Below are 27,356 nucleotides of genomic sequence, written 5' to 3'. Positions count from 1 at the left end.
ATGCCATAAACTTACACGGAGAAAAAAGAGTTCCCAAAATCGTGAACAAGCGTTCATGAAAATGAGAACCTCGAACAAAGTGTTCAAATCCCATGGTACGATTTTGAAAAACGTACCATGAAATTTGAACACTTTGTTCGTGGTTCCCATTTTCATGAACGCTTGTTCACGATTTTGGGAACTCTTTTTTCTCCGTGTATCCAAGCATTGATTTTAGATGTTATACTAATGATTTCAAATAATTTACAAGCAAATCCATTGCACTTATCTCCTAAATTTTCGTAATTAAAAGACGCAACTTTTGGTACCATAACATCTATAGGTCATCGCTGAAATTTTAAAGTTATCCCAGTTTTAGTGAAAAAAGTCGTTTTTTCCCGTTTTTGTCATTTTCCCATTTTTGCGCGTGGCGCGTCGAAAAATCCAGTTTTTATTTTCAAAAAATCGTATTTCAGAGTATCGAAAACATAACTTCACCATTTTTTGATACGTTTTGTGAAATTTCCCGAGGAATCCGATAAAAATATTTTCAGACATAGGCTCTTTGGTCCCGAGACCTTCAAAACAGCATTTTAAGTTTTCATACGACCTTTTCAAATGTTAAGCTAGATTTTTGAAACTTCTTACTATTTTTCACAAATAGCCAAACTAATCACCTTTCTTTTGCGTCTAGGACAGCTAAAATCGGATGAAATGGCGCGGATATATAAATTTTTGGAAAAAATGGTTTTTGCGAAAATCGACGAAAATTGCCATTTTTCGAACCACCTTAACACGGCGTAGGTCACCCTAGTGGCCAAACAAAAAAATACGGGTCTAATTATTTCGGCCAAGGATCCCCCAGAAAAAAATTGTGCTCGATCGGAGAACTTTTTTTTCGAATCATGCTGTTTTCGTGGTGAATTGCTGTATTGGTTTGTCCATACAACATTGTATGTAAATATTCGAAAATGTTTGTCTAGGAAAGGAAATTTCTGATTAATCCTAGGTCTACAGCAAAATTAGGAAAATACATTAAACATTCTTTTCAGCTGATCAGACTTCTATTTCCATTAAAATTGTGAAGAAAATTATTTTTTTGCAATTCCGTCGTGAAACTATTTACTTTTCCTGCCATTCTTGAACGACGAAATAGCCTACTTTTCTATACCAAAAATAACAGAATCGAATAGCAACACTTTTCAAAATAAATGCTGAAAAGTTCTACTTTTCAGCACTCAAATGGGTGCCGAAAAGTTGAACTTTTCAGCACTTTTTTTTTTAAACTTCATCATCCCGGTACGAGAATCGAACTCCCGACCTCTGGATTGGAAATCCAGCACGCCGTTAGTCGAAACCCATCCCCTACCGGTCAGTATTCCCAGTGAGCAGATTTACTCTTTGAAGGGATCTGACTTTGCCGAGCCAGACAGGAATCGAACCCATCACCTTCCGCTTACAAAGCAAAACCCGTAACCTCACGGCCACGGAAGCTCGGCAGCTCGGCACTTGTTTCGAAAAGCAACACTTTTCAACACTTTTTTGATTTTAACGATTTATTGACAAAATACATGAAAATTTGACATAAAATTCCACTCAGTGTGTGTTTTTTGGAATTGCAAGAAATGTTGTATGGAACTCGTTGCAAAACTTGATTTTTTCAGCACTCTTCGTATTTATCCAACTCTGTGAACCTAGTTGGATAAATGTACGACTCGTGCTGAAAAAATCCTCTTTTTGCAACTTGTTGCATAAACTACTATTTCCGCCTTGAAAACTATTTGCAACGGGGTGAAATAAAAAAAAAATATTGGAAAACCCATTCTTTGTTTCTGCATTTGAATCAAATTGGACGCTTCTAGACATTTTATTAATTTGAATTTTTGGACCACAGATTGGAAAAATTCATACAATTTTAGGGGGGAGCACTTTCTGTTTATTTTTTTGTTTTAATTTAATTTGTTTTGCCCCTTGAGTAAAGTAGAGGATTAAAGTATAATCAGATCGCCAATCACAAATTTCATTACTAAATTTTGATAAAATGTATCAATTATAAGTAATATCCATGCGAGGGATAATTTCCGATAATAATTACATTTTACATTTTAAATTTTAAAGTACTGTCAATTTTATTTTTTTTCGAAAATTTTGAAAATAGTTGCGAAAAGTTATCGGCATATTTTCAAGGTTTTCAATTGAACTAAATTAATTTTTATTAGGTTGCATTCAGTTCAAAATTTTGTATTTCGTGTTATTTAATAAAGTTTTTGAATTCTTTTCAACTATGATTTGATCATCAATTCTAACATTGGATTTAGCAAGAAAAAGAAAAACTACTCAAAAAATCCTTCAAGAGATTTTCAATAAAAAAAAGTATAAAAAGCAAACCTTTGTAAAATTGTTTGATCTTTCCAATAGAAATACCAAACAAAAATGTCTAGAGCCTAAAATCTCAACCGCTCTTGAAACGTTATTTCAATCGCATTATTGTTCAAAAACGTGATATTTGACACTTTATGTTTAGGCCATTGCAAATGTTTTTCAAAGTTAATGTTGCCCCCCCTCCCCCCCCCCCCCTTCCAAATCGTTCCGAAAAATCAGGGGGCAAAGGACATAAAGTCTAACCAACTGAAAACAATTAGAAATGCATTTTCCTGTGTTTAAAATCATATTTAGCATGTCTGGGATCGATCAACAATATTTTAATTTTTTTCTAATTTACAGCACCGCAACAAGTTTTTTTTCGGTGAAAGTTTTTTTTTATAAAAATAACTTGAGCGAGATTATTGTCAAAATTTGCTCATATCTATTAGTCTATGAAATTTAGGATGTAGCAAAACGCTGACAGCCGCTCAGCAGCAATTTTGGTGGTTGATGGTTGGCGGCCAAGTGGCTTTCAAGTGTCTTCCCAACAGACAGGGTCGGTGGGGCTCCTAAATATATACAAACCCACAGAGGCATCATTAGATGACAAATCGTGCCTTGAGTTGGCTTGTTGACTTGACATCATCACCGTTGAAGACGAAACGAGGAGTGTCGTCTGCTCACCAAACACTCATTGTGAATCCCTCCGGCTTCGAGGAGGTATCGTTAGATCATCGGGTATACAGACCTGTTGATTTGGTTTGGGCTTTGGGGGTTGTGGCTTTTTGTCCGGAAGTAATGAATTTGTCAAAATTCACAACTGGTAATTGCTGAAATCGATATTGATAAGTCTTATCGCGAAAGTTAATATGCCTTTGCCAAACGTCACTTACACATTTTTTTTTGTTATCAATTAAACCTTTTTTAAACACATTTTATGTTTTTCTTGACCCAAAGTTGTACAAAAATGATAATCAAGATGTCACTATTTCGAAACAGCAGAAACAAACAATTCACGATAAACAATGTGTACAATATGTTTAACGTCAACGCTAAACACCAACTGATATGGCTAGATAAGATCGTTGCTTTAAATAGTGTCGTTTTGTCGTTTTGGAATAGACAAAGAAATTTAAATATACTTTTTTCAGTTACATTGAAAACCTTTGATGATTCGCCTTGATCATCTTTTTACATTATTCACTCTCAAACAAAACACGACTTCCGTGTGAGGCCCAAACATTGTTAGTTTATTTTCATCAGCACCCATACACTAATACAGAAACAAATCTGGTTGTTTGTTGTTAAATTAGTTTTTTCTTACACAATTTTCACATTTCGTGCAAAAAAACTCGTTCTTTTATTCCCGAAACAGAAAGAGCCGACCTGCCTGTTTCCATCTCTCAATGTGTGAGTGTGTAATTTACGGCGAGATTTATTTTTAATTTTTCTTCATCGGAAAAGAGTCGGAAAAACCTGCAAACCACTTTTTCTTCTTGACCGGTTGTAGATTCTTTGTGTTGTGGGGGGAGGGCACAAGTAAACATTCACTGACACACTTGCAAACTCTCTCTCTCTCGTCATCGTGCCATCATCATCACGCTTTCCATCACACACTGGGTGGACATGTGGGTGATCTCCGAAAAAGAAGAAGTACACGGCGTTGGTTCTCAAATGGGATAGCGGGGTTGTTTGGGGAAGGGTAATGTAATGACAAATTTTGTGTAAAAAATGTGTAATACATATTACATCAGAAATTTAGCGATAGACCTACAGATCATAACTCCAGGCAGTTTTTGGATGACCCAGAACATCCCAGCATAACAGCAGAGTAGTCTACCATACTCACTGATGCTATGCGGGTATGATCCATGGTCCAAAATTGCCGACCTCTTGCTTGTTACGGTGATAGACCCAGATGATCTCACTTCCTTTTTTTGTAGTAGCCTTACTTTTAAATATGCCTAGTTTTTACCATATACACAAATGTTTTCAAAATTGGAATCAGGTTGAAATCGATACAATTGAACTTATTTTACCCCGTTTGACCCTATTTTCGCACCTAATCGAGGGGGTGGCAACTACGACGACGGTGGTCGGTCAGTCGGTTCCGTGAGTGAAAAGACGTGAAATATCTGCACACAAACACACACCAATTTATTCGTGCACCAGAAATCCCATCAATCTCACGTCTCTCCGCGGTTTCTGGTGCAATTTCTTGAAGAAGTCGCCGCCGCCGCGCACTCTCCGTTGAATTCTGGAACTTGAACGTGTGTTTTTTTTTGCTTTGTCCCTTAGCAGTCCAACAGTTGCGGGTTCCACGTGATATGCGACAGAGGGTGCGCTGTCAACCTTAGCGCGCCAAAATGTGGTTCCGGGCGGGAAGTTTTCCCGACGACCGGTTTAGTGTTTCAACGCTGAAGAAGCGGATGCGCAGGAAGAACAAAAGTGAAGACAAGGCGGAGAAAGTGAGTGCTGGAAGTGGGGATGCTACGGATAGTGGATCCGGAACAGTGGAACCGGTGGAAGAACAAAGTGAGAAGAATCATCATACGTGGCCGAAGGTCGTAAGACCTCCAAGGTACAAGAAGAGTTCGTCCAAGACGCGGCTCGATGGAAGCAAGAAGATCCTCGACACGAAGACAACGACAAACTCGGCGACGATCAAGAACTCCAAGTCGAACACCAACCTCAACATCAACACGCTGATCAAGAACAAGCTAAACAACCACAAACATGCTCCGGCAGCGATCCTCGCGAAGGTGATCCCAAACGGAGAATCGCCCGCTAGCGGACCATTCCCGCTGGTCTCCAGTAAATCTGTAAGAACAAAAAAGACCGACCCAGCTTCGTCTCTCTAAATTGCAATTTTCTTTTCTTGGCCTTGTAAACACGCGCATTAATCGCGCGCATCTGGTACTGTAAACAACAACGTTCCACCCTCGCAATCCCGCGGCCAACATCTGGTTCATTACCGAACCGCGCTCAACCAACACAACCACAACTAAAAAAAACAGGTAAACAACTCCCGGTCACAATTTGCCACCAGCGGCAGCAACATCCCGGGCCACAAAAAGTACAAACTGGCCAAGACGAAATCGCGCAAGAATCTGCACCAGCAACAACAAAGCAAACGTTCGTCGATTTCGTCCCAGGCGTCGCAAGTGGCCGGTTCCGGAGATGCGACCCTAGCGGAAAACGCCGGAAGCTGTGCGGAAGGGTTCGATGGTAATGTTGCGCTTTTGACATGTTAGATTTGACAGATTTTAAAACCATGCTTACCTGTAGCTATGTTTGCCTTGACTATTGTTTGGGGACCAATGCAAACCAAGTTGAAGGTGACAAACTGTCAAATTTAGTTGGCTTTATTTGCAAGGATATTTTCTGTTTACAAATTGGTCGCATTGGCAAGAGACCACTGAAGCGACAAAACGCTATGTATCCCAACTTGAGTGATACATTTTAAACTGGTCTATAAATATGACCGTAATTTTTAAACCGTTCGGGCAAGAGGCTCGTATTACAGCGTCGCTCAAAGTGCAAGAAGTCTTTGGTCGGACGGAAACGGCACTTTGGGTGAGTAACACACCTTTGAAAATCGTGGGCGGACACAACGGCGCGCTGTCATCAGCGGAAAATGCTACTTTCCGTACGTCAGCAAGCGTCAACCTCCTCTTCGAGGAAGTTGGCACAATTAGTGACACCGTTCTTCCCTCAACTTCTCAGGTTGCTTGTTGTACTTAATTCTGACAAATTGCACATCTGGATCGTAACACCAACTGGGTGGAGACTCTTTGTTCTCAACAGACTAATTAACCGTTTGTTTTTTTTTCCTCCTCAAAAGACCGACCCAACATTTCGCTGGTCCGGAAACCGTCGGACCGGAGGCAGGACCTCAGCAGCAGTTATCTGGAAAACACCAGCGCCCACTCGGACTACCTGAACAATTCCACCGCTGATCCGGACACCTTCGCCGCGCAAGGTGTCGACCATGATCAGTTCAGAGATAGGTAAGATCATCCTGAACTTGCACGCTCTAAAGCATAGTTCTAACAACAACTCCTTGTCCACTTTTTGCCAGTGTCAAGTCCAAGTCCGCCCCGGTATCGGTTAACCGGTCCGAGTCGTACAAGGAGCGATCGCAGAAGAAAACCAGAAACACCCGCCGAAAAACGTCCGACCCGAGTCTGACGAAAACGACGTAAGTACCCTCTTGAGCTGGTTATCTCTATGTGAAGTAATTGGGAGCGCTTCATTTTCACAACGTGTCTGGGCTAAATTCGTCTAATTAAGTTAATAAAACCTCATCTCAGATAAATTGAAGATGCATTAACAAATTTCGTTAGAGCAGAATTTTGAATTAAATTTTCAAGTAATTGAATTTGGATAACATCTGCTGATATTCCTAAGGAGCAGGTATGGAATAATCGCAAAACAATCAATTTCGCTTGCGAACTTACTTCACCCGCGAAAAGAGAGGAGATAAATCACGCAAAGGAAAATCGCTCCCGAAATTCTCCAAAAAAATAATCTGCTGATGATATTTGGTAATTTTTTTTTTTAATGGTATGTAAATATTCAAACAGCTGTAACTTTTGACTGAATTTTCTGATCGATTTGGTGTCTTCGGCAAAGTTGTAGGTATTGTTGAGGACTATTGAGAAAGAAATAGGTACACGGAAAAAAAATGCAGTTTTTTTAATCAACTTTTTTTTTACTAAAACTCAATTTCCCAAAATACGTATTTTTTGATTTTCGAGATTTTTTGATATGTTTTAGGGGACAAAAATCCGCAACTTTTGAGCCATAGAGAAACATGATCAAATCTGACGCCGAGTTATGATTTTTAAAAAAAAAAATGTTTTTTGGAAATGATCGAAATTTCATGCAAAAAACAAATTTGGCGTCATTATTCAACGTTTGGCCCTTTTAAAATGTTAGTCTTGATTTAAAAATTTCAAAATATTTTTTTCGAACAGATCGGAAAATTTCACGAATGTTTCATGTTGTAACATTGAAAATCGGACCATTAGTTGCTGAGATATCGACATTAGAAAATGGTGGGTTATTTTGGTGAGACTTAGAAAACTTTAATTTTCGTGTTACTTTTTGTTAAAGCGGCTGTATTTCAGCAACCCGAGGTCAAATCTACAATGTCTCTTAGACAACTTTATAGCAAATTTACTGAATTTAAAAAATATTTTTGGAAATGGTCACTCATGGCTACCATTTTTAAAAATCAAAAAAACTGTAAATATTTCGCTGAAATCGAACTTTCGGTGGCTATATCTTGAAAACAGAGCTCTTTATCAAAAAATCTGTAAAGTAGTTTTCGATTGCAAATTTAATTTTGCATAAGGAAATAACGCCAAATTTGTTTTTGCATAAAATTTCGTTTTTTTTCAAAAATCACTATTTTTTCAAAAATTCATAACTCGGCGGCAGATTTTTTGACCATGTTTCTCTATGGCTCAAAAGTTGCGGATTTTTGTCCCCTAAAACATATCAAAAAATCTCGAAAATAAAAAAATACGTATTTTGGGAAATTGAGTTTTAGTAAAAAAAAGTTGATTAAAAAATCTGCAATTTTTTTTCCTTGTACATTTTTTTTCTCTTTTGTCCTCAACAGTCCAAATTGATCAGAAAATTCACTAAAAAGTTACAGCTGTTTGAATATTTACATACCATTTTTGTATGGACAGCAGCCACAATTGTATGGAGACTTGTATGGGTGAACCAATGACACAAAATAGCTTATTTGGTCATAGGGAAGGCCCCCACAACGTTTGAGCCAAATTAAAAAAAATACAAATAAAATCCATTACCGGTTTTGGTAGAGAATTGCTCCAGTGTGTCACGTCAATGACCTGTGAGGCGAGGTGCTTCGATTTGGATGAGACTATCAGCGTTTGTTTGTTACATGAAATGAACTTTTGTCAAATATGAGCCCTCTATGACAAAGGGAAGTGGGGTAAAATGGGTATTGAAGATTGAGGTCCAAAAAATATAAAAAATCTTAAAATTTTGTATTCGGAAGGTCTTTTGAGGCAGTACAATATGTGCCTTTAGGGTGTAATATGGTTGTATGGAAAAAAAGTTGTTAAAATTTAGTGAGCACAGCTTTTCAGTTCCCCGAAGTTTGAGAAGATTGGTCTCCACTTTGCGCAAAGCGATTCAATTTTCCATAGAAATTTGTATGGGGAAAACTTTTTTTTTGGATTTTGATATTTTAAAAATCCACGTTTCACGCTACATTAAAACCGGATTCATATTCGGTTGCTCTGGAATGTGCTCTACAACTTTCCCCAAGAAAGTATGGTGCTAATTTGCTCCTATAAAAAGATATAGCTATATAGCTGTTTTTTCATTTTCAAATGTTAATTAACAGTAAGAATATTTACAGTTTCAAGGAAAGTTCAACTGAATATGAACAGTAGACATTCCTAACCATTATAAAAAAGCCAAAGTTTTACTTGAATAATAATTGATTTGAAGTGCCTTTTCGAAACACAAAATTACACGACTACTAATTTTTAAATACACCCACAGTTGGGCAGCGCCATCCGAGACAATAAGAAACACAACCTGGTAGTATAGATGTACTGTGAACGGAGGATAAATCCCGAGATGGGCGAGAGCGTTATTCTCATGGGTTCATTTTCAAAACATTTCATCAACCAAAAAAGTGTTCCGACATCGAGACTCGAACCCAAGACCTTTGACATATCGACATATCGACATATCGTATCGGCCACATAAGTTCGATGACTATGAGATGATCATTTGGCAAGATAAGCCACTCAATGAAAAAATAAACAAATTAACACAATTTTGTGGTGGTTCACCCGCGAGAAGTTTATTCTTAAATTAAATTTTGGTAGAGCTATTCTCTCGGATTTCAGACTTAGTGTTTGCTTAGACACTTGCTGAAGGAAAGCATTATAGAATAGCATGATAGAAGGAAGCATGGTAGAATCGAACTTAAAAATTGCTTATATTTGTTTTCTACATATGGAATTTAACTCTCCGTTTGTCGCTGATTGGATTTCCAATTTTTGCCTCAAAATTGATAGATGCAAAAATTCCCGGGAGTCTCGACCAAATTTCCCGGGAATCGAAAGCATCAATTTCCCGGGAGGGGGAGCAAGGGTCGAAGGCTGTGTTAAGTTTCTAAATAGATAATTTTCTGTCAAATCACAAAGCAGTTTCCTCGACCCTGATATCTCGTGACGAAGGGGCGGCACGACCCCTTTCTTTTGTTGACATTCGAAAAAGACGCGTTTTCAATCATCTGCAGCCTGAAATGCTGATGATTTGGAATTTTTGTGTCATAGGGACTTTATATAAAATTGAACGTCCGATTTGATGACTTATTCAAAATTCCGAAAAAAACGTACATATTTTCCACCGAAAAACACAAAAATAGTTTAAACACCTTTTCTTTTTTTCCGTTACTCAACTGTAAATAATTTTAGGACATGTTATTTTATGAAAAATATGCATAACCCAGAATGGCCATTTTGCCATTTAAAAAAAATCATTTTAAAACTGTTTCCCAGGTTTATTTTTTAATGTGTAGCAATTTTCTAACATTTTGTAATGCAGGTAATTACAAAATGATGCATAAACATAAGGGGTTTGCTTGCCACAACTAAGTGAATTTTTCACAAAAGAAAAATTTATCAAACAATTACCGATGAAGGCACAGTTCATGAAAGGTTTACGATTTTAAAACTGCGTCAACATAAACAATTATAAAACTTTCCATGGAAGTTCATGCCGTTTTATGCAAAGTAAATATGCCTTTCTCTGTTAATTGAAAGTTATTACTTGTCCTAATGACTGGGCTGTAATTATCCATTGCAAATTGTCTGCTGTCGCCGTGCATAGTGCTTCCTTCCGTTCGCGATTTTTTTTTCTCTGCACCATTTATCAGCCTCCTCAACCGCCATGGTTTTACCTGATGGCTGGCGCCCACGGAAATGGAACAACGTGTCACCATTCTCCAGGCGAACTCACTCTGGCATCAGTAACATATAAAAAAGGGAAACAAAAAAGAACTTTCCATCTTTCCTGATGGTTTTTCGCGAAATTAGGTCAGAATTCGCTCCCCATCCCCAATCCTCCAACGGGGGTTCGGTTCTCGGTGTTCCGTCATTTCCGTGCCGCCACCACAAACCGCCGTCACCTGCCAAGGTGTGTTCACATGAGTCGGCGAAACGTCGAGCTTTGCGCAAACTCCGACGGACGGGACGGGACGGTTTATGGCCGAGAGTGTAAATGTTTGCAAACAAAATTTAAAAACGCTTTTATTTTGCTGGCTGCAAAGAACGCAGAGGCGGGCGAAGCTACAAAAATGGGTTTGTTTTTTAATTTAATGTTTTGTCCTTTGGCATGGTTTTGCCTAAATTGTAAATTTACATAATATTATTTGTCATATTAAAAATCTTTTGTTCATTTTAAATTTGCTTTTCACATGGATTTAAAAACTTTTTGATTGTTCCATTTAAACTTCAAAGTCCTGTCGCAACCAATAAAGCTCATGTTTGGGATTAGGGCTCAGTACACCTAGGGGATCATGCCCGCAAAATTGAACAGTTTTGTTACATCCTAATCCGTATCCTATGTTCATTTCAGAAATATTTATCCAATTGATTTATTTTTCCCGAAATTTTGACATCCCGTTTAAATCAATAACTCTAAGTAGGGTAAATTCTCGTATGTTTGGCAGGTTAAGCACTCGCCCCTAACTCCATCAAATTAGCTGATTTTCACTATTTAAACAGCTAATTTTGCAAAACTTTTGATAGAAACTTGCTTGCTCACTTCTTATTGAGCTATTTATCACTCGGTTTCAGTTAAAAACGCTTTTAATGAGCTTTAATCGAATGTCAAAGTGCTGATATGGCAACATTAGAGGCACGCTGGAAATAGATGCTGTTCCCCTAATTTGTACAGTTTCACGTGATGACTATTGCACTCGGTCGTAATTTTTCGATTGCAATCTTTCGACTCACAATCTAGTTTCTCGATAGTAAGACTTCGATCTAACGTTGACAAGTCTCAATCTACACCCAGAACTGGGCATCGGCATACGAGAGGATAAAGAGCACGATTCGGTAGTAAAATGGTACTGTGTGCGGACGGAGAGGATAAATCCCGAAATTACCGAGAGTACTTTACTCATGGTTCATTTTCCTAAAAAGTTCATCTATCAAAAAAAAAAGTACCGGTACCGAGACTCGAACCCAAGACCTTCAGCATTTTGAACCGTGCCTTTGCCGTATGGGCCACCATAGGGGGATGGCGTCGCTATTTTTAGACCACATTTTCCACTTTTTCTCATCGAAACCGACTACTTTATCGACTTCATTTTGCTGGGTGAGATAGGACGCCGTCTATTTTTAGACGATGACTCAGCACTTTTCCACTCTTGCGCTTAAAAAACCAGGTGGCAGCACGATGTAACGCCACGTCCCTATGGTTCGGTGACTAAGTGGCGGTCGTTTGTCCATATAAGCCACTCATGGGATGAACTGTTCCAATGAACGAATGAACACGCGAGAGGACTATACTCTCGCAATATAGCACTTTCCTCACGTTTCTTTTCGTGAGGACCAGGGTTGTTAATATATCAAAATATCAGCTCTCAGCAACTACAATTATCCCGCCTGAATATTCATGCCTCAAATATAACTGCTCTTCTCTCTTCATTGAAACTCTCAGCGCCGAACATAGCCGAACACGTTTTCGTGCTTGCCCACTCGCGATTGACATTTTCCTTTTCTCTCTCGTTCCCGCTTCTACGATCATGCTACCGCAACAGCGTTTAACCACAAAAGCCGCCACAAAACCAATTTCGCAAACGCAGTTTGACGGGACGTCATGCGTGGTCGGATCCTAATCGCCATCTCGCGTTCTCTCATTGCAGTTTTTGGAGAGATTGAGAGACTCAGCCGTGAGAGCACATAGTCGGGGTAAAGGGAAAGAGTGATAGAGAGAGAATGACATCGCTGGGAATCACGAGACACAAGAAGAGGTCTCACAAGCTATAGTGACGGCCACTATACTCTCGGATATTTTTGGTGCAGAGATAATCTATTGATAGCTTTTTTATCACTCATTTGCAACACTGGTGAGGACTATCCCCTCGTTCTTTAACTTTGGGTGTACCATCGACAAATTACGACTTAAGCATAAGCATAAGCATAGGTGCCCACCCGCAGTTGCTACTCCGTTATTGACCAGGACCTCCAGAAGTTACATCCACGAGCCGTGGAAGATAAGTGGGAGCTATCCTTCCTCGCTTCGCAACTTCTCAAAGGCCCCTATCATGCTGATCAATACCGGCGCCGGCCACGACCAGTGGTAGGGTCACGGGGAAGTGGATGGGAATGTTAGTCCGATACTTGAGTGATAGAGACCGCCCAATCGACTGCATCTCCGACAAAGTATCACATGAGTTTTGAGGGGGTTAGTAGATGGGTATGTGGTCAGGATTTACGAGTGGCAGTGATGTGACCATGAGCATTTTGTTTATCGGTTGAAAATTTTAAATCTTAGGCAGCCGGCTGCGGAAAGATAGATAATTGATCATTTAAAAAGTTTTTTTTTATCGAACGCGTGCCAGCCGAGCAGTAGTGCTATGGGCTGGACTTATCAGTATATTTTTACAATTTAGATAACGCGAGCAAATATCAAAAATAGTAAATAAATGACGCTTTACTCTTCATAAAATAGTTGGAATAAATTTTTACGATCATTTACGATGAAAATTATCGCGAAAAGAACAGGACTGCGCGTCCCCTGAAGCACTGCACTTATGATGTCCAATAAGTTATAATAACCAATCACCCCATGCACACAAACAGCGACATAAAAGAAATGAAAATGAGCATGCAAAAACAAGACAGCGCGTCCGCGTGGTCAGCGCACTAATGATGCCATTATTTAATTATAATAACCACTCACCCAAGCACACAAACAGTGACATAAAAGAAATGAAAATGAGCATGCAAAAACAAGACAGCGCGTCCGCGTGGTCAGCGCACTAATCCCATCGACAAATTACGACTTACCATAAAAAATTACGATTGAAATTATATCATCAAAAATCAAATTTCTCTAAATCCAATTTTTATTATTCTCTTTTTTATTTTGTAATTTTTTTAAGTTTTATTTTTTTTTATTTTAATTTTAAAATTATGTTTTGAACTCATATTACAAATATTATGTATTTTTTTTAATTTTTTCTGCAATCTTCGAAATTAAAAATTGTTTGATTTATTTATTTTTGTTGTTTTGAAAATATGTTCTTTTTTTGAAAAAAGATTGCTATGATATTTTAAATAAACCTGGAGTTTTTTTTTAAAGCTCCAATAAACCAAATTTCTAGTTTTTCCTTTTTGGGTGTTTTTGAATTCACCTTTAGTCAGGGGTATTAAAAAACACCCAAAAAGCAAAAACTAAAAATGTTGGACCTTTTAAAAAAAACTCAATAAATGAAACGGTATAGCAATAAGGAAAGGTTTTTCAAAATTGTATTTCAGACATCATGTTCAGATTTTTTTTTAAATTTTATAATGCCGTTGCAAATATTTTAAAAAGTTTATTCCTCGACATTCTGCTGCATTGATAATCATATTTAGCATGTTTGGGATCGATTAAAAATGTTTTGAATTTTTATGAAATTCCCATGCACAGCGCCGCAAAAACTTTTTTTGAATTTTGATCTTTTTTTTTTCATTTAAAAAAATCAGATTTTTTTTAATTTTTGAACTACCGTCAGTGGGGGTGACTATGGGTCAAAAAACGATACACCTCTCGTAATTTCTTCATAACAAAAACAATTTAAATAACATCGAAAATCTTTCAACGTAGATTTGTTCTTAGACAGTTTACTAACATTTTCTCAAATTATGGTGGATTTTGATGAACACTACCTTAAATGCCAATAGTTTGAAAATTGACCCAATCTCACCCCTTAGAGGGGGTGACATTGGGTCAAATGAAACCAAAATGATGCTCAAATACAACGATATGGTAGAAACAAGTCATCCAACAGTGATTCTTGTTCGAGGGAATCGTATTGACACGCTACCATATTTGAAGCGCAGATTTTCAAACATTTGGGTAGTTTCGAGCAACAAAAACAACAACATTAAAAACAAAAATATTAGAAAAATGATTTTTCGAGAGGTCATTTTTAGCCAAAAACGTACCCCAACTTTAGACAGCTGCCAAAATAACAGGATTTGTTCTAGAAACGAGATTTTTTCAGCAGAGTTATCTTAAGATGTCCCCTATACAACCCTTTCAACAGAATTCATTTTCATTGAGAAGAACCTGAGAAATGGTAAAATCCGTAAAAAATCACTTTGACCCAATCTCACCCCCCAGACCCAATGTCACCCCCACTGACGGTATCGAACTTTTGAAAACTGGTTTCGAACTCATATTGATCGAGTGCAATAATAATTGTTTAAACGTGTGCTGCTCGTAAAATGTCGAAAAGTTCAGTGCTTAATCATTTTAACACAACAGAATATGAACAAAATGTTTAATAGTAGTTTATGCAACAAGTTGCAAAAAGATGATTTTTTCAGCACGAATCGTACATTTATCCAACGAGGTTCACCGAGTTGTATAAATACGAAGAGTGCTGAAAAAATCAAGTTTTGCAACGAGTTCCATACAATATTTTTTGCAATTCCAAAAAACACACTGAGTGAAAGTCAAAGTCAAGTCAATAAATCGCTTAAATCAAAAAAATGTTGAAAAGTGTTACTTTTCGAAACAAGTTCAACTTTTCAGCACCCATTTAAGTGCTGAAAAGTAGAACTTTTCAGCATTTATTTTGAAAAGTATTGCTATTCGAAATTGTTATTTTTGGTACAGAAAAGTATGCTATTTCGTCGTTCAAGAATGACAGGAAAAGTAAGTAGTTTCACGACGAAATTGCAAAAAAAAAATATTTTTTGCAATTCCACTGTGAAACCGTCAACTTTTCCTGTCCTTCTGGAGAAACGAAACGGCCTACTTTTCCCTATCAAAAATAACAGAATGGAAAATTAATACCTTTCAATAATAGTGCTAAAAAGTTCTAGGTTTTATATTAACTGAAACTTTGCTATGTAAAAAAAAAAATGTTTTAAAAAGATGAAGCTGATGATTTAAGATTGCAAAGGGTTTGTCTTATTGTTATTGAAATTGCATTTTTTTTACCAGTTTTGCTTCACTTCAAAAAATATCTTGTAAAAAAATCTAAAAATCCCGCAGAATTGTTATATATTTTTTTGTGAATTACATGAATCGTTCATCACGCACACCCATGGACTTTCTCATGGGTGGCAATTTTCGGTTGGCTGGAACACGGTGTTTTTCAGTTTTTCGTTTTGTGACATTTCGACTAGGTAGGTACTCTAGTTGCAGGTTCTGTTTGTATTTCCCGTTGGATTTTGTCACCTCCTCTATTGACTCTATCTATCGGTTGAACGTGTATCCTTGAACTATATTTCTACCAGGATGCCTATGCTAGGGATTCAACTACTGAAATAGTGAAATCTACTTAATTTTGATTAAACAAAGAAATGATTGTTTTTATATTTCAATCAAGAATCAGACTACTGAAAAATACGAGATTTTATTAAAGGTTAATGATTTTTCAATAGTTTTCAAACAATCAACATATTCAAAATCTTTCAAAACATGGAAGAGTTGCAATTCGAAAATACTTTATGTTATTAAAATTCTGCAACATTGTAACCCACTGCCATCATCGTGCCACCACATCCCTAGCCTTCCAGGATAGCTAAAAGTCTCCCTTTTCGCTTCCCCCTCCTTCACTCCCTTAGTAGTATCCTTCCTCCCAGAGTCCCTTTTACTCCCGATTAAATATCCCACGCTCCAGCTGCTTCTCCATATCCCGACGTCGTCGTCGTCGTTTATTAGTTGGCTCGTTTGGCGCGCAGGTTGACGACTCACTCTGGCCAACCCCCAGCAGTGCAGGGTTCCCCCGAACGCCAGACGGTCCCAGTCGGTTAGTTTACGTTTGATCGTCGGTCGTTTAGTGTCAAACCGTTGCTTTTTTGCCCCGCGCCACGTCCGGTTGTTTCTAGTACTAATACAAGTTTAAGGCTCTACTCCGCTGTGGAGGTGGGGGAGGAGCAGGAGGTATCTCACGTGGACGGAGGAACCGTATCATATGATATTGCTCCCCGTTACCCGGAGTTTGGTCGGTTATAGCCGGCTGGAGCAACTCGGGCGGAAGAAGAACTTCTGGAATACATGATGACTTTCTAGTGGAGACACGGACCAGGAGGATGGTTCCACGTCTCGAAGTACCTAATCATGAATGGCGTTCTTGAACCAAAGTCGAGTAACAGAAGGGAAGGGGAGAGGCATCCCGGAGAGGCACCTCAAGCTAAACTGGCCAAACCGAGGAAGAATTCGTGTCTGCTTTCTTTAACTTTGGCCCAGACAAGCGGTTTTAGGGATGTAGTCGTTTAATTTGCGTTTTATTGATACATTTTTCGCATACCTGGTGGAAGTCAAGGGTGGGGAAGTTCTTGTTTACGTGGCTGATGGAAACTGTCAGGGTAGAGTGACCAGCCCAGACTTGTATTTTTTTGGGGAGCCAGAAAAATCAATTGAAATTATTTGGCGTTTATGTGCATTTAGGGCACTCGAGAGCGCCGCTAATGGATTTATGTCGTTATATTTTTTCCTCTCCTTTTTTTTTTGGTTTGGGGAATAATTTGTGATTGATTAGCTGGGGCTTGAGCTGAGAGCATGAAATGTAGCACAAGAGCAATTCTTTACGAAATCGGTAATTTTTTTTAGAATTTTAATTGTTGTATTTTTTAATCCGACTGAAACTTTTTCGGTGTCTTCGGTATGCACAAAGGAGCCATTTTGCATCATTAGTTTGTCCATATAATTTTCCATACAAATTTGGCAGATGTCCATACAAAAACCATACCGTTTTCAAGTTAAGGCCATTTTTAGATAACTTTTTTAAAAATAGTCACAATTTTTCATTTTTTAAATTAGTGCACATGTTTGCCCACTTTTGAAAAAATATTTTTGAAGAGCTGAGAAAATTCTCTATATTTTGCTTTTTTGAACTTCGGTGATACGACCCTCAGTTGCTGGTTTAAAAACATGAAAATTGACGTTTTCCAAGTCTCACCCAAACAACCCACAATTTTCTAATGTCGATATCTCAGCAACTAATGATCCGATTTACAATGTTAAAATATGATACATTCGTAAATTTTTTCGATCTCTTCAAAACAATATTTAAAAAAATAAATCAAGACTAAAATTTCAAAAGGGCCAATATTACGCCCTTTTAGTCTTGGTTTAAAAAAAAATTTCTTTTAAGATCGGAAAATTTCACGAATGTTTCATATTCTAACATTGTAAATCGGACCATTAGTTGCTGAGATATCGACATTAGAAAACGGTGGGTTGTTTGGGTGAGACTTAGAAAACATCAATTTTCCTGTTTTTAAACACTTGCATGGCAATATCTCAGCAACTTAGGGTCGTATCAACAAAGTTCAAAAAAGCAAAATATAGAGAATTTTCTTTTTTTCAAAAGTGGGCAAACAAGTACACTTCTTTAAAAAAATTAAAAACTTTGACTATTTTTAACATTCCAACGCCCAAGGCTTCAAAAAAGTTGGAACGGTAACTTCAACTCGCTGGTTCTCGGGCATAACTCAACCAATCAAGATAATTCTTCTTTCCAGTGATTTGTTAGGATGTCTAGATGATTCTAGAATTTTGCAGAACTTAATTTGATCAAATCTCTAATTTTTGCGATCAAAAACATCGTTCCAACTTTTTTTTTCGCGTGTAAAAAAAAATTCGCCGAAAATTCCGCGGAGGCAGTCTTTTTAAAAAAGGTGGAACGATGTTTTCGGTCGCAGAAATTACAGATTTGTTCAAATCAAGTTCTGCAAAATTTTAGTATCATCAAGACAGTCTTACAAATCACTGGAAACAAGAATTGTCCCGATTGGTTGAGTTATGCACTAGAACCAGCGAGTTGAAGTTACCGTTCCACCTTTTTTTGGAGGCTTGGGCGTCCGTGTAAGTTGGACATGCGTTGGTCGTTCGAGTGTTAAAAAAGTTACCTGAAAATGGCTTTAACTTGAAAACGGTGCACTTTATCAAAAATTCACTACAGTACTTATGATTGCAAATCCGATTTTACATCGAAAAATGAAGTTGAAAATTTTTTGCGACCAATATTTCGATTTTTTGAAAAAAAAATCAGTATTGATTAAAAAAATTCATAACTCGGTCAAAGATTTTTTGCACAAACGAGAAATTTCTGAAAAGTTGGCATTTGATGTCCTCTAAAACATATCAAAAAATGAAAAACATAAATAAAAATAGTGTTTTTTGCATATCAAGTTTTAGTGACAAAAAATATATAAAAAATCACTAAAAAAAATTTTACCGTGTATCTTTTTTTTCAGTGTAGGGTAGTGTAGTCATCAATGAGACACTTTTTATTTTTAACTTTCAACGATTTTTCTATTTTTTTTTTCATCAGCATGAGCTTTTTGTTACATAGGGAAATATGCCCATTTTAATCACTCTAAGCCGTTCGACCAATTCTCATCACTATTGCCGTTTTCCGCTATTAAATCAACATTTTCAGATGTATCAACAATGGAGAGCTGTTTGCTCACTTTTATTTGAGCTATTTATCACTTTGGAACAGTCAAAAACACTTTATGAAAGCTGTAATTCATGATCAAAGTGCTGATAGGCCGATAATAGAAATAGGCTGAGAAAGGGTATAGTTCCCCTACGTAGCAGGTGACTTGCCTTGAATTTTGCCAACATGAAAGTTTAATTACCCAAAGTTATACTAAAAAGTATTTAAATTTTGTAAAATCCATATGTTTATACCAAATAACTTAGTATTTTTGGTTGAATGAGGGATAAAACTCAATAAATATGCCAAAAATCACTTTCAATTCATGTTTTGAAAGATTTACATGGATTTTGAAATGTTTAATGAAGAAAAATCAAAGTGTCTCATTGTTACCCTGCCTTCAACTTTAAAAATGATGACAAAAACTAACCTTTACCTTCGGATTCGCCACCCTATTACCGGCGCAAGGTGGAAAACCCGCACGCGCTTTTATTTTCGTAGTTTTTTTTTTCTCTCTTCTGATGGCCGACCGCGACCGATGTCGGAACGGAAAACTGCTGTGTGTTGTGTATCTGGAAGGAGTTAAATAAACACCTTGTTCCCTATCCTATTAGTCCAATAGCCAAAGTCGGCCGTAACTGTTTGCATTTCGCCGCTGGTGGAACCGTTCAAATTACCTGGGCCATTTTTCTTGTTTGGTGGTGTGGTCTTCGGAAAACTTTTCTGCTTTCCGTTGCTCCAAATTTTGGGCTTATCTGCGGTTCTTTCCAGTCAATCAGTGTAAATTACGAGTTCTTTGAGGACGCCGCTGCAAAAACGGTTCTCTATTAAAGTGTAGGTGAAATAACATATGAGTGGTGAGCCCTTCTTATGAATGAACAATTAAGTGAAACGTCCGGAAAGTTAATTGACTCCTGGAAAATTGATGGGGAGTCAACCTGGAAGCAACGATTTGTTCCCAGAAGAAGGGTTCAATCCGTTGGAACGTGAGTATTAGATGCTGGTTTAGGCACGATTTAACTCAAAAGATGTGTTACATTTCAGTATAACAAATCGATTTGAAAGTTTCACTAAAAATGTTTTATTTGATGTAGAAATCTTTGAAACTTGTAAAATAATTATAAGGTTCCGTTAAACATACACATTGGATATGACTCATGAATGTCGCTTTTCATGAAAAATTGTTTCCACCTGAATTAGCAGGAAGTGGAAGCGTCAGAGGGATATGGAATTGCCATTTACCTGGCGTCAGTGTCGTGGCGTCAACGGTGACGATGCTTTAAAGACATCCAGCTTGTCTGTTGTTGTATTGCGTCGTATATTTAGGTACTTTTGTTGGGTAGAACTATCCTAAGAATCCTACAGTAAATGATCAAAGCTCGGCCTTTTTCAGATTTTGCAATTAAAAAAGAAAAACAAAACAGGCCCTCAATATCAAGTTAAAAGACTTCACGAGAATTATCAAAAAAAAAAATCAAACCATTTTTTTATTCAGCGTGAAAAAAAGTTCAAACAATATCAAACAAAAACAGTTATGTGATACGTGACAGTTGACCAGTCGACAGCTGCAGAGTGTGGACACATGAGTCTGAAGTGCGTTTGTGTATGTATGGTTGTGTTTCGGTTTGATGACAGAAAAGCGTGGGATGTCTAAAGTGACAATGAAGTCATTTGCCTCAGCTGTTATAGTGAAGACATTAGACTGAAGTGAATCGTTGGTGCATGCTTGTTTGGAGCTAAACTTGTTAATATTGGAAGCATAAATTTCTAAATTTGACGTAGAAGTTACCGTCCTTTTGAAAAGTTATATTAGAAATACCAAGAGGTCTGAAAAACAACAGATACAGTATTCTTCCCGGTTGTACTTGAACTTCCCCGTAAATATAAACCCCAAATCGTAAACGGAAAACATCTCACGCACGTCAGTAGCTGCGTTTTCCTCCAAAAAACATTGATTTTACCCACATGTGTTTGCCTTCGTTTCCGAAAGGAAAAAAAATGATATTGCCTCGTTTTGCACCTCAGTAAAATTCAGCTCAAAGATCCAACAGAACTGTCGAATCGAGTACAAGTACAACAAACTTTATTTACAACCAGAGTTGCGGAGGAAGAGTTGTTGTTCACTTCGTATATTTTTTTTCTTCTTTTGATTTGACCTCGACAAATGAAAAAAATAATTGAATTAGCTTCAGATCAACATTGTAAACATTTATAATCCTGATTTGATTAAAAATGAAGAAAAACCCCCTTATTAACTATTGATTGATTTTTTCATGTATTTCAACTAACAATTGGCTACTGAATCGATTGCCATCATTGGTCTTTGAAAACAAATTAAATAGTTAAGCTGTTTTTTTGCCGTCGCTGTACATTTCGTGACGTTACACGCAGACTATTACAAAAAGAGTGTATTGCTTGCGTTATAACGTCACGGAAATTCTCCTTGCGAAAAAATTAACATTTTTGATCTACCCAGTTGCATTTGACGGGAAATTTATCTTATATTCAGGATATGATCAGCTTTGGAAAAGTGGTTCCAATCCACCGAAGATAGTTCCGATCAGGATTATATTATTAGGGTAGAGTAGTCATCAATGAGACACGGGGAACAATGATAAAATGGCTCTCACAAGTCGTAGTTTCAACCAATCAGGCTCATATTTGGGGGAAAGGTGTGTCTACTGGATACACGTCTGCTATAATAGTGGCTTTGGTTATGGACGCTCCCTTGAAAAGTTATTCATAAATGTTTGATTCTGGGGTGTAAAAGTAATTTATGGACAAAAAATACTTTTTCGCTCGTAGGCTGCCATTTACACCAAAACTAGTATTTCTTCAAATTTCTTTCGACGTTCCATAGGGATTGAGTTGGGCTACAATGTCCTTTCATTAGGTTTGACCAAAATTTAGAATATACCCAGAATCCAGGGCTGTCTCATTGTTCCCCACTCATTTTAGCCCATGGGTAACAATGAGACACTTTGATTTTTTTTTCATTAAACATTTCAAAATCCATGTAAATCTTTCAAAACATAAATTGAAAGTGATTTTTGGCATATTTATAGAGTTTTATCTTTATTTAACCAAACATACAAAGTTATTTGGTATAAATATATGGATTTTACAAAATTTAAATACTTTTTTGTATAACTTTTGTTAATTTAAGTTTCATGTTGGCAAAATTGCTCTAAAATGTTCAAGGCAAGTCTCATGTAATGGAACAATACAAAAACATGATGTTTTACTAGAAAAGTATTGATTTTCGTAGAGTGTCTCATTGTTCCCCAGCTGTCTCATTGTTCAAGCCAAGTGCGTCTACAATGAGACAGTTGAATAACTCTGGCTGTAGATGTCGGATCGATCTCATATTTTGGTCAATGTTAGAACACACTAAAAGAAAGAAAATGCAACAAAAAGCTCATTAAAACATGCTGATGAAAAAAAATGAAAAATCGTTGAAAGTTGAAAACCAAAAGTGTCTCATTGATGACTACCCTACCCTACATATTATTGCCCCACCTTCCTCAAAGAGCCGGGCACGCAAGTTTGGTAGTAAGTGTGAGCTTTGTGTAAAGAGGGCGTCAAATTAAAAAGTGACCCCGTTCATTTGACAACAAATATTGTTAAACCATCGGAGTTTCAGTGTATTTTAAAAACGTTACTTTTCAATCTATTGTGCTCATGGGAAAGTTCTTTTGATTATGCATCCAACGATGGGTTGCATGATTGGTTCGGTCATAACTTTCATCAAAATGTTTAAGATTCGACTCAAAAAATGTATAGCTAACACTTAAGTAAGCATAACTTTTGATAGGGTCCTTTCCAACCTTTACAACGAGTCCAAAAGAATGAAGATCTTCATTAGGACTCGTTGAAAAGGTCTTTGGAATACCCATCCATCGATAGGTTCTAAAGTAGATCCAGACAACGTTTGTATCAAACTATCTGAGATCCGGCCTCAAAAAAGTGTATAAATAGCACTTAAGTGCTTATAATTTCGTATAGGGTTGTCAGTTCTTCAACGTTTTGGACTCATTAGAAAGGTCTTTTAAATACCTTTGAGCAATTCTGTGAGATTTCGGTCAGTTTGTCCATATAATTTTCCATACAATTTTAGCAGCTGTCCATACAAAAATGATGTATGAAAATTCAAAAATCTGTATCTTTTGAAGGAATTTTTGATCGATTTGGTGTCTTCGGCAAAGTTTTAGGTATGGATATGGACTTAACTGAAAAAAAAATTATACGCGGTAAAAAAAATTGGTGATTTTTTATTTAACTTTTTGTCACTAAAACTTGATTTGCAAAATTGTATATGTTTAAGAGGGCATAAAATGCCAATCTTTTAAGAAATTCCAAGGTTGTGCAAAAAATCTTTGACCGAGTTATGAATTTTTTAATCAAGTTCATAAAAGCAAAATATAAAGAATTTTCTCAGCTTTCCAAAATTTTTTTTTCAAAAGTGGGCAAACATGTGCACTAATTTAAACAAATGAAAAACTGCGACTTATTCAAAAAAGTCACCTAGTTATAGATTTAACTTGAAAACGGTGCACTTTATCAAAATTTCAGTACTTTTTGATTGCAAATTTGATTTTACATCGAAAAATGAAGTTGAAAATTTTTTGCGCCCAATATTTCAATTATTTCAAAAAATCAGCATTAATTCAAAAATTCATAACTCGGTCAAAGATTTTTAGCACAACCTGGAAATTTCTGAAAAATTGGCATTTGATGTCCTCTAAAACATATCAAAAAATAAAAATAGTGTTTTTTTTGCAAATCAAGTTTAAGTGACAAGTTAAATAAAAAATCACCAAATTGTTTTTACCATGTATATTTTTTTTTTTCATTTTAGTCCATACCTACAACTTTGCTGAAGACACCAAATCGATCAAAAAATTCCTTTAAAAGATACAGATTTTTGAATTTTCATACATCATGTTTGTATGGACGGCTGCCAAATTTGTATGGAAAATTATATGGACAAACTAAAGATGCAAAATGGCTTCTTTGGGCATACCGAAGGCACCAAAAAAGACCGATTTCTAAGAGAATTGCTCCTTTCTAAAAATATATAAAATAATGGGTTTACTATCAAAAACCATACTTTTTACAATCTTCCGGTCTTTTGCTAAAATTGTTTTTTAGCATAACTTTTAAAGTACTTAACTAAACTTTATAATTTTCTATAGCGACTTATGGGACCCCAAGACGTATCGAATGAGGCCAAAACGGTCCAAATCGTTTGAGCCAGTCCGGAGATGACATTTTTTTGGTCAACATCCCACCACACACACAGATATTTGCTCAAAATTTGATCCTGAGTCGATGTAAATACGTGAAGGTGGGTCTAGGAAGCCTTACTAAGAAGTTCATTCTTCAAACTTATTTTGATGAACTTTGATGTTTGTAAATGGTATGAGCAAAATAATCAATGTCGATTAACAAAAGAAGGATGGAACTCCTCTAATTTTTCAAATGGGTGCAATAACTGTTTTCCATAGTAGTAAATTTGCACATCCCTACTTCTTTCAAGATTTTTGCTTCCATTTTCGTAAGCAAATATTATAGCATCTTCGATTGTCTTTATTCTATTCATCTCATTGTTTTCCATCGAAAGACACAAACCAGCAGTTGCCGTCCAATGTATAACGCCAAAATCAGCGATACTTTCTGTTTACCTGCCTGTGATAATTTGTATTTTACGTTTTTAAATGTGACAATTTGTAAAGATTATTTTAAATCTATTTATTTATTTATTACCAACTCAACGATGCTCGCCGAAAGCGACGCCAACAGTTCGTTTGGAAAGTAATGTGGCCCTTTAAACTTTGTTGTCTATTGTTTGATCTGTTTTACCTAAACCAATGTCTTCCCTTGTTTTATACTGCGAACTACACACATCGCCGCTGCTTTGCAGGTTGATTTGGCAGCTACTGTCTTTTATTAGGTAAATATTGTAAGATATGTTTTTGGGGGTAATTGGAAAGGAATTTCAAATTGAGTTATGATCTCATTAGTCCCAATTGGGTCGTCGATGGTTCGAAAATTGAGGTTATGGAACCGATTACTTCGGAGTTTACGGTGGTTTAGTGGGAAGCTCGTAATCTGGGTCACTGCATCCCCCCGAAAGTGCAGTAAATCATTACGGGATGCTTCCCTCTTTCCTCATTTGCTCTAAAAGTCGCTCGAACCATTAGAAAGAAACGATGAACGTGACAAATGGCGAATGTTCCGCTAATTGAACCTCCCGAAACGGCGAGTGGCGCTTAGTCTCGCACAAGGAGACAACCGAGATCGGTGTTCCTAAAATTCGACCGATGGCAATGAGTTGTGAAAATGAGGGGTATTTCCAAGACTGAAAGCTAACCAACATGAATCGATTCTGATTTCCAACTTCTTCTTTCACCAACAGTGACGAACAGAATGAGGCCTCATCGCTGATCAACAACTATTCCAGCAGTTCCACATCTAGTCTTCCACTAGGCTTAGAAAGCAGATCGACGTCCCTCGAGGCGGTCGCTCCGGTTGGTCCGGGGTCCTCGGCTGGTCCGGGAGGCCCCGGAGTGACGTCAGCGGCGGCCTCAGCTTCCGTTCCATGTCCGGCGGGCTCGGCGAACGTCTCGTTGGCCAACAGCTCGGCCCTGTTTAGTTCGCCCGGCGCGGCCAACCTGAGCGGGACCAGCAGCTACGGGCTGGGTTACGTGACGGCCCGCGAGTGGAACGACAGCGAGGACGAGGGCAACTTCGAGCCCGAGATCGACTGGAGTTCCAACATTGCGCCGGAAATACTCGCCACCCTCTGTGATGCTGAAAAGAAGCGACAAGAAGTGATAAATGGTGAGTGGATTGATTGGCTGTTTTTAATTTTAACTGACTTCTGATATCAAATGATCAATTCTTTTTTCTTCACAGAAATCTACCAAACCGAGCGCAACCACGTGCGAACGCTCCGGCTGCTGGAGGGCATCTTCATGCGGCCCATGCAGGAATCGGGCGCCCTGCCCGCGGAACTGTTGATTCTGCTCTTTCCGCCGTCGCTGCGCCGCCTCCAGGAACTGCACACCACCTTCGAGAGCACGCTGAAGGCGCGGCGGGCCGAGCACTGCCACGTGGTGCGCGAAATCGGCGACCTGCTGACGCTGATGGTGAGTCTATTTGGAAGTTCGTAGCTTAACTGTGGGTTGACTGTAACCACTTCTTACTTTTAGTTCGACGGCCAGTCCGGCGACGACCTGAAGGAGCACGCGGCCTACTTTTGTGCCCGCCAGCAGATCGCGCTCGAGGCGTTGAAGGAGCGCCGGAAAAAGGACGAAGCCCTGCACCGGCTGCTGATGAAGGCCGAGTCGCACAAGGCCTGCCGGAGGTTGCAGCTGAAAGATCTGCTACCGACGGTGCTGCAGCGGTTGACCAAGTACCCGCTGCTGTTCGACAACCTGTACAACTTCACCGTGCGCGTCCACCCGGACAACGAGACGGAGGCGCAGGCGATCAAGAAAGCGCTCGAGTCCTCCAAGCGGATACTGGACCACGTGAATCAGGCGGTCCGGCAGGAGGAGGATTCGCATAAGTAAGATTGACTTGCTGAGTGTCTTGAGTTCAAATCTAATTCTTGAAATCTTTCAGATTAATTACAATCCAACGCAAATTAGACAAAAGTGGTTTAGATAAGGACGCTTCTAGTGAATTTAGGGTAAGTTTTGAACAAACTCTTCCCAGAACATTAACTAACGTGTCTTTTCTATTACTCACAGAATATAGACTTAACTGTACGTAAGCTTATCCACGATGGGCCGTTAACGATGAAGAAAAATCCTGGAGTACAACTGCATGGATTGTTGTTTGAAGATTTAATGGTATTGTTGCAAAAACAGGTAAGTTGAACCCCCCTTATAAAGTCTTGAAATCCGCTTCTAACCAATCGTCTCTCTAAACAACTTCCAGGACGACAAATACCTGCTAAAGTACCACTCTAGTCCGGGCATCGGTGGCAACGAGAGCAAAATCACCGAGGGCCGCTTCAACCCGATCACGCGCATCAACCTGATACTGGTGCGGCAAAGCGCCGTCGACAAGAACACCTTCTTCCTGATCAACACGAACGTGTCGCAGATGCTGGAGCTGACGGCGCCGAGCAGTTCCGAGTGCAAGACGTGAGTACCAACGATCTATTTGTTTCTTTCTGTTGTAATTTTGATGGTCATGTTCCAGAATTACAGTCTCTATTAGTGATGACAAAAATATCATAAAAATATAAAATCTAGAAAAACAAAAATCATATCGCATATAGGGGTTAATGATTTTTGATACTGGGTATCAAAAGTGATACTAAGAA

The 27,356-nt window shown here is 38.0% G+C and overlaps 1 protein-coding gene across 3 annotated transcripts in view; it reads left to right on the top strand.

The window, feature by feature from the left end:
- LOC120421455 (rho guanine nucleotide exchange factor 11) overlaps window positions 1-27,356 on the top strand; it is a 156,593-nt gene that overhangs the window by 84,409 nt on the left and 44,828 nt on the right. For all 3 annotated transcript variants that reach the window (XM_039584666.2, XM_039584667.2, XM_039584668.2), the window contains 8 exons: window positions 6,188-6,353; window positions 6,425-6,544; window positions 25,437-25,861; window positions 25,937-26,169; window positions 26,233-26,591; window positions 26,648-26,714; window positions 26,776-26,895; window positions 26,966-27,174. In XM_039584666.2, the coding sequence (XP_039440600.1) occupies window positions 6,188-6,353; window positions 6,425-6,544; window positions 25,437-25,861; window positions 25,937-26,169; window positions 26,233-26,591; window positions 26,648-26,714; window positions 26,776-26,895; window positions 26,966-27,174 (1,699 nt within the window). The remainder of the gene's footprint in view (window positions 1-6,187; window positions 6,354-6,424; window positions 6,545-25,436; window positions 25,862-25,936; window positions 26,170-26,232; window positions 26,592-26,647; window positions 26,715-26,775; window positions 26,896-26,965; window positions 27,175-27,356) is intronic.

This window comes from Culex pipiens, chromosome 2 (genome assembly GCF_016801865.2).
Source record: "Culex pipiens pallens isolate TS chromosome 2, TS_CPP_V2, whole genome shotgun sequence".
Taxonomy (NCBI): Eukaryota; Metazoa; Arthropoda; class Insecta; order Diptera; family Culicidae; genus Culex; species Culex pipiens.
The sequence above is the reverse complement of the archived record's forward strand: the minus strand, read 5'-3'. Positions and strand labels throughout refer to the sequence as shown.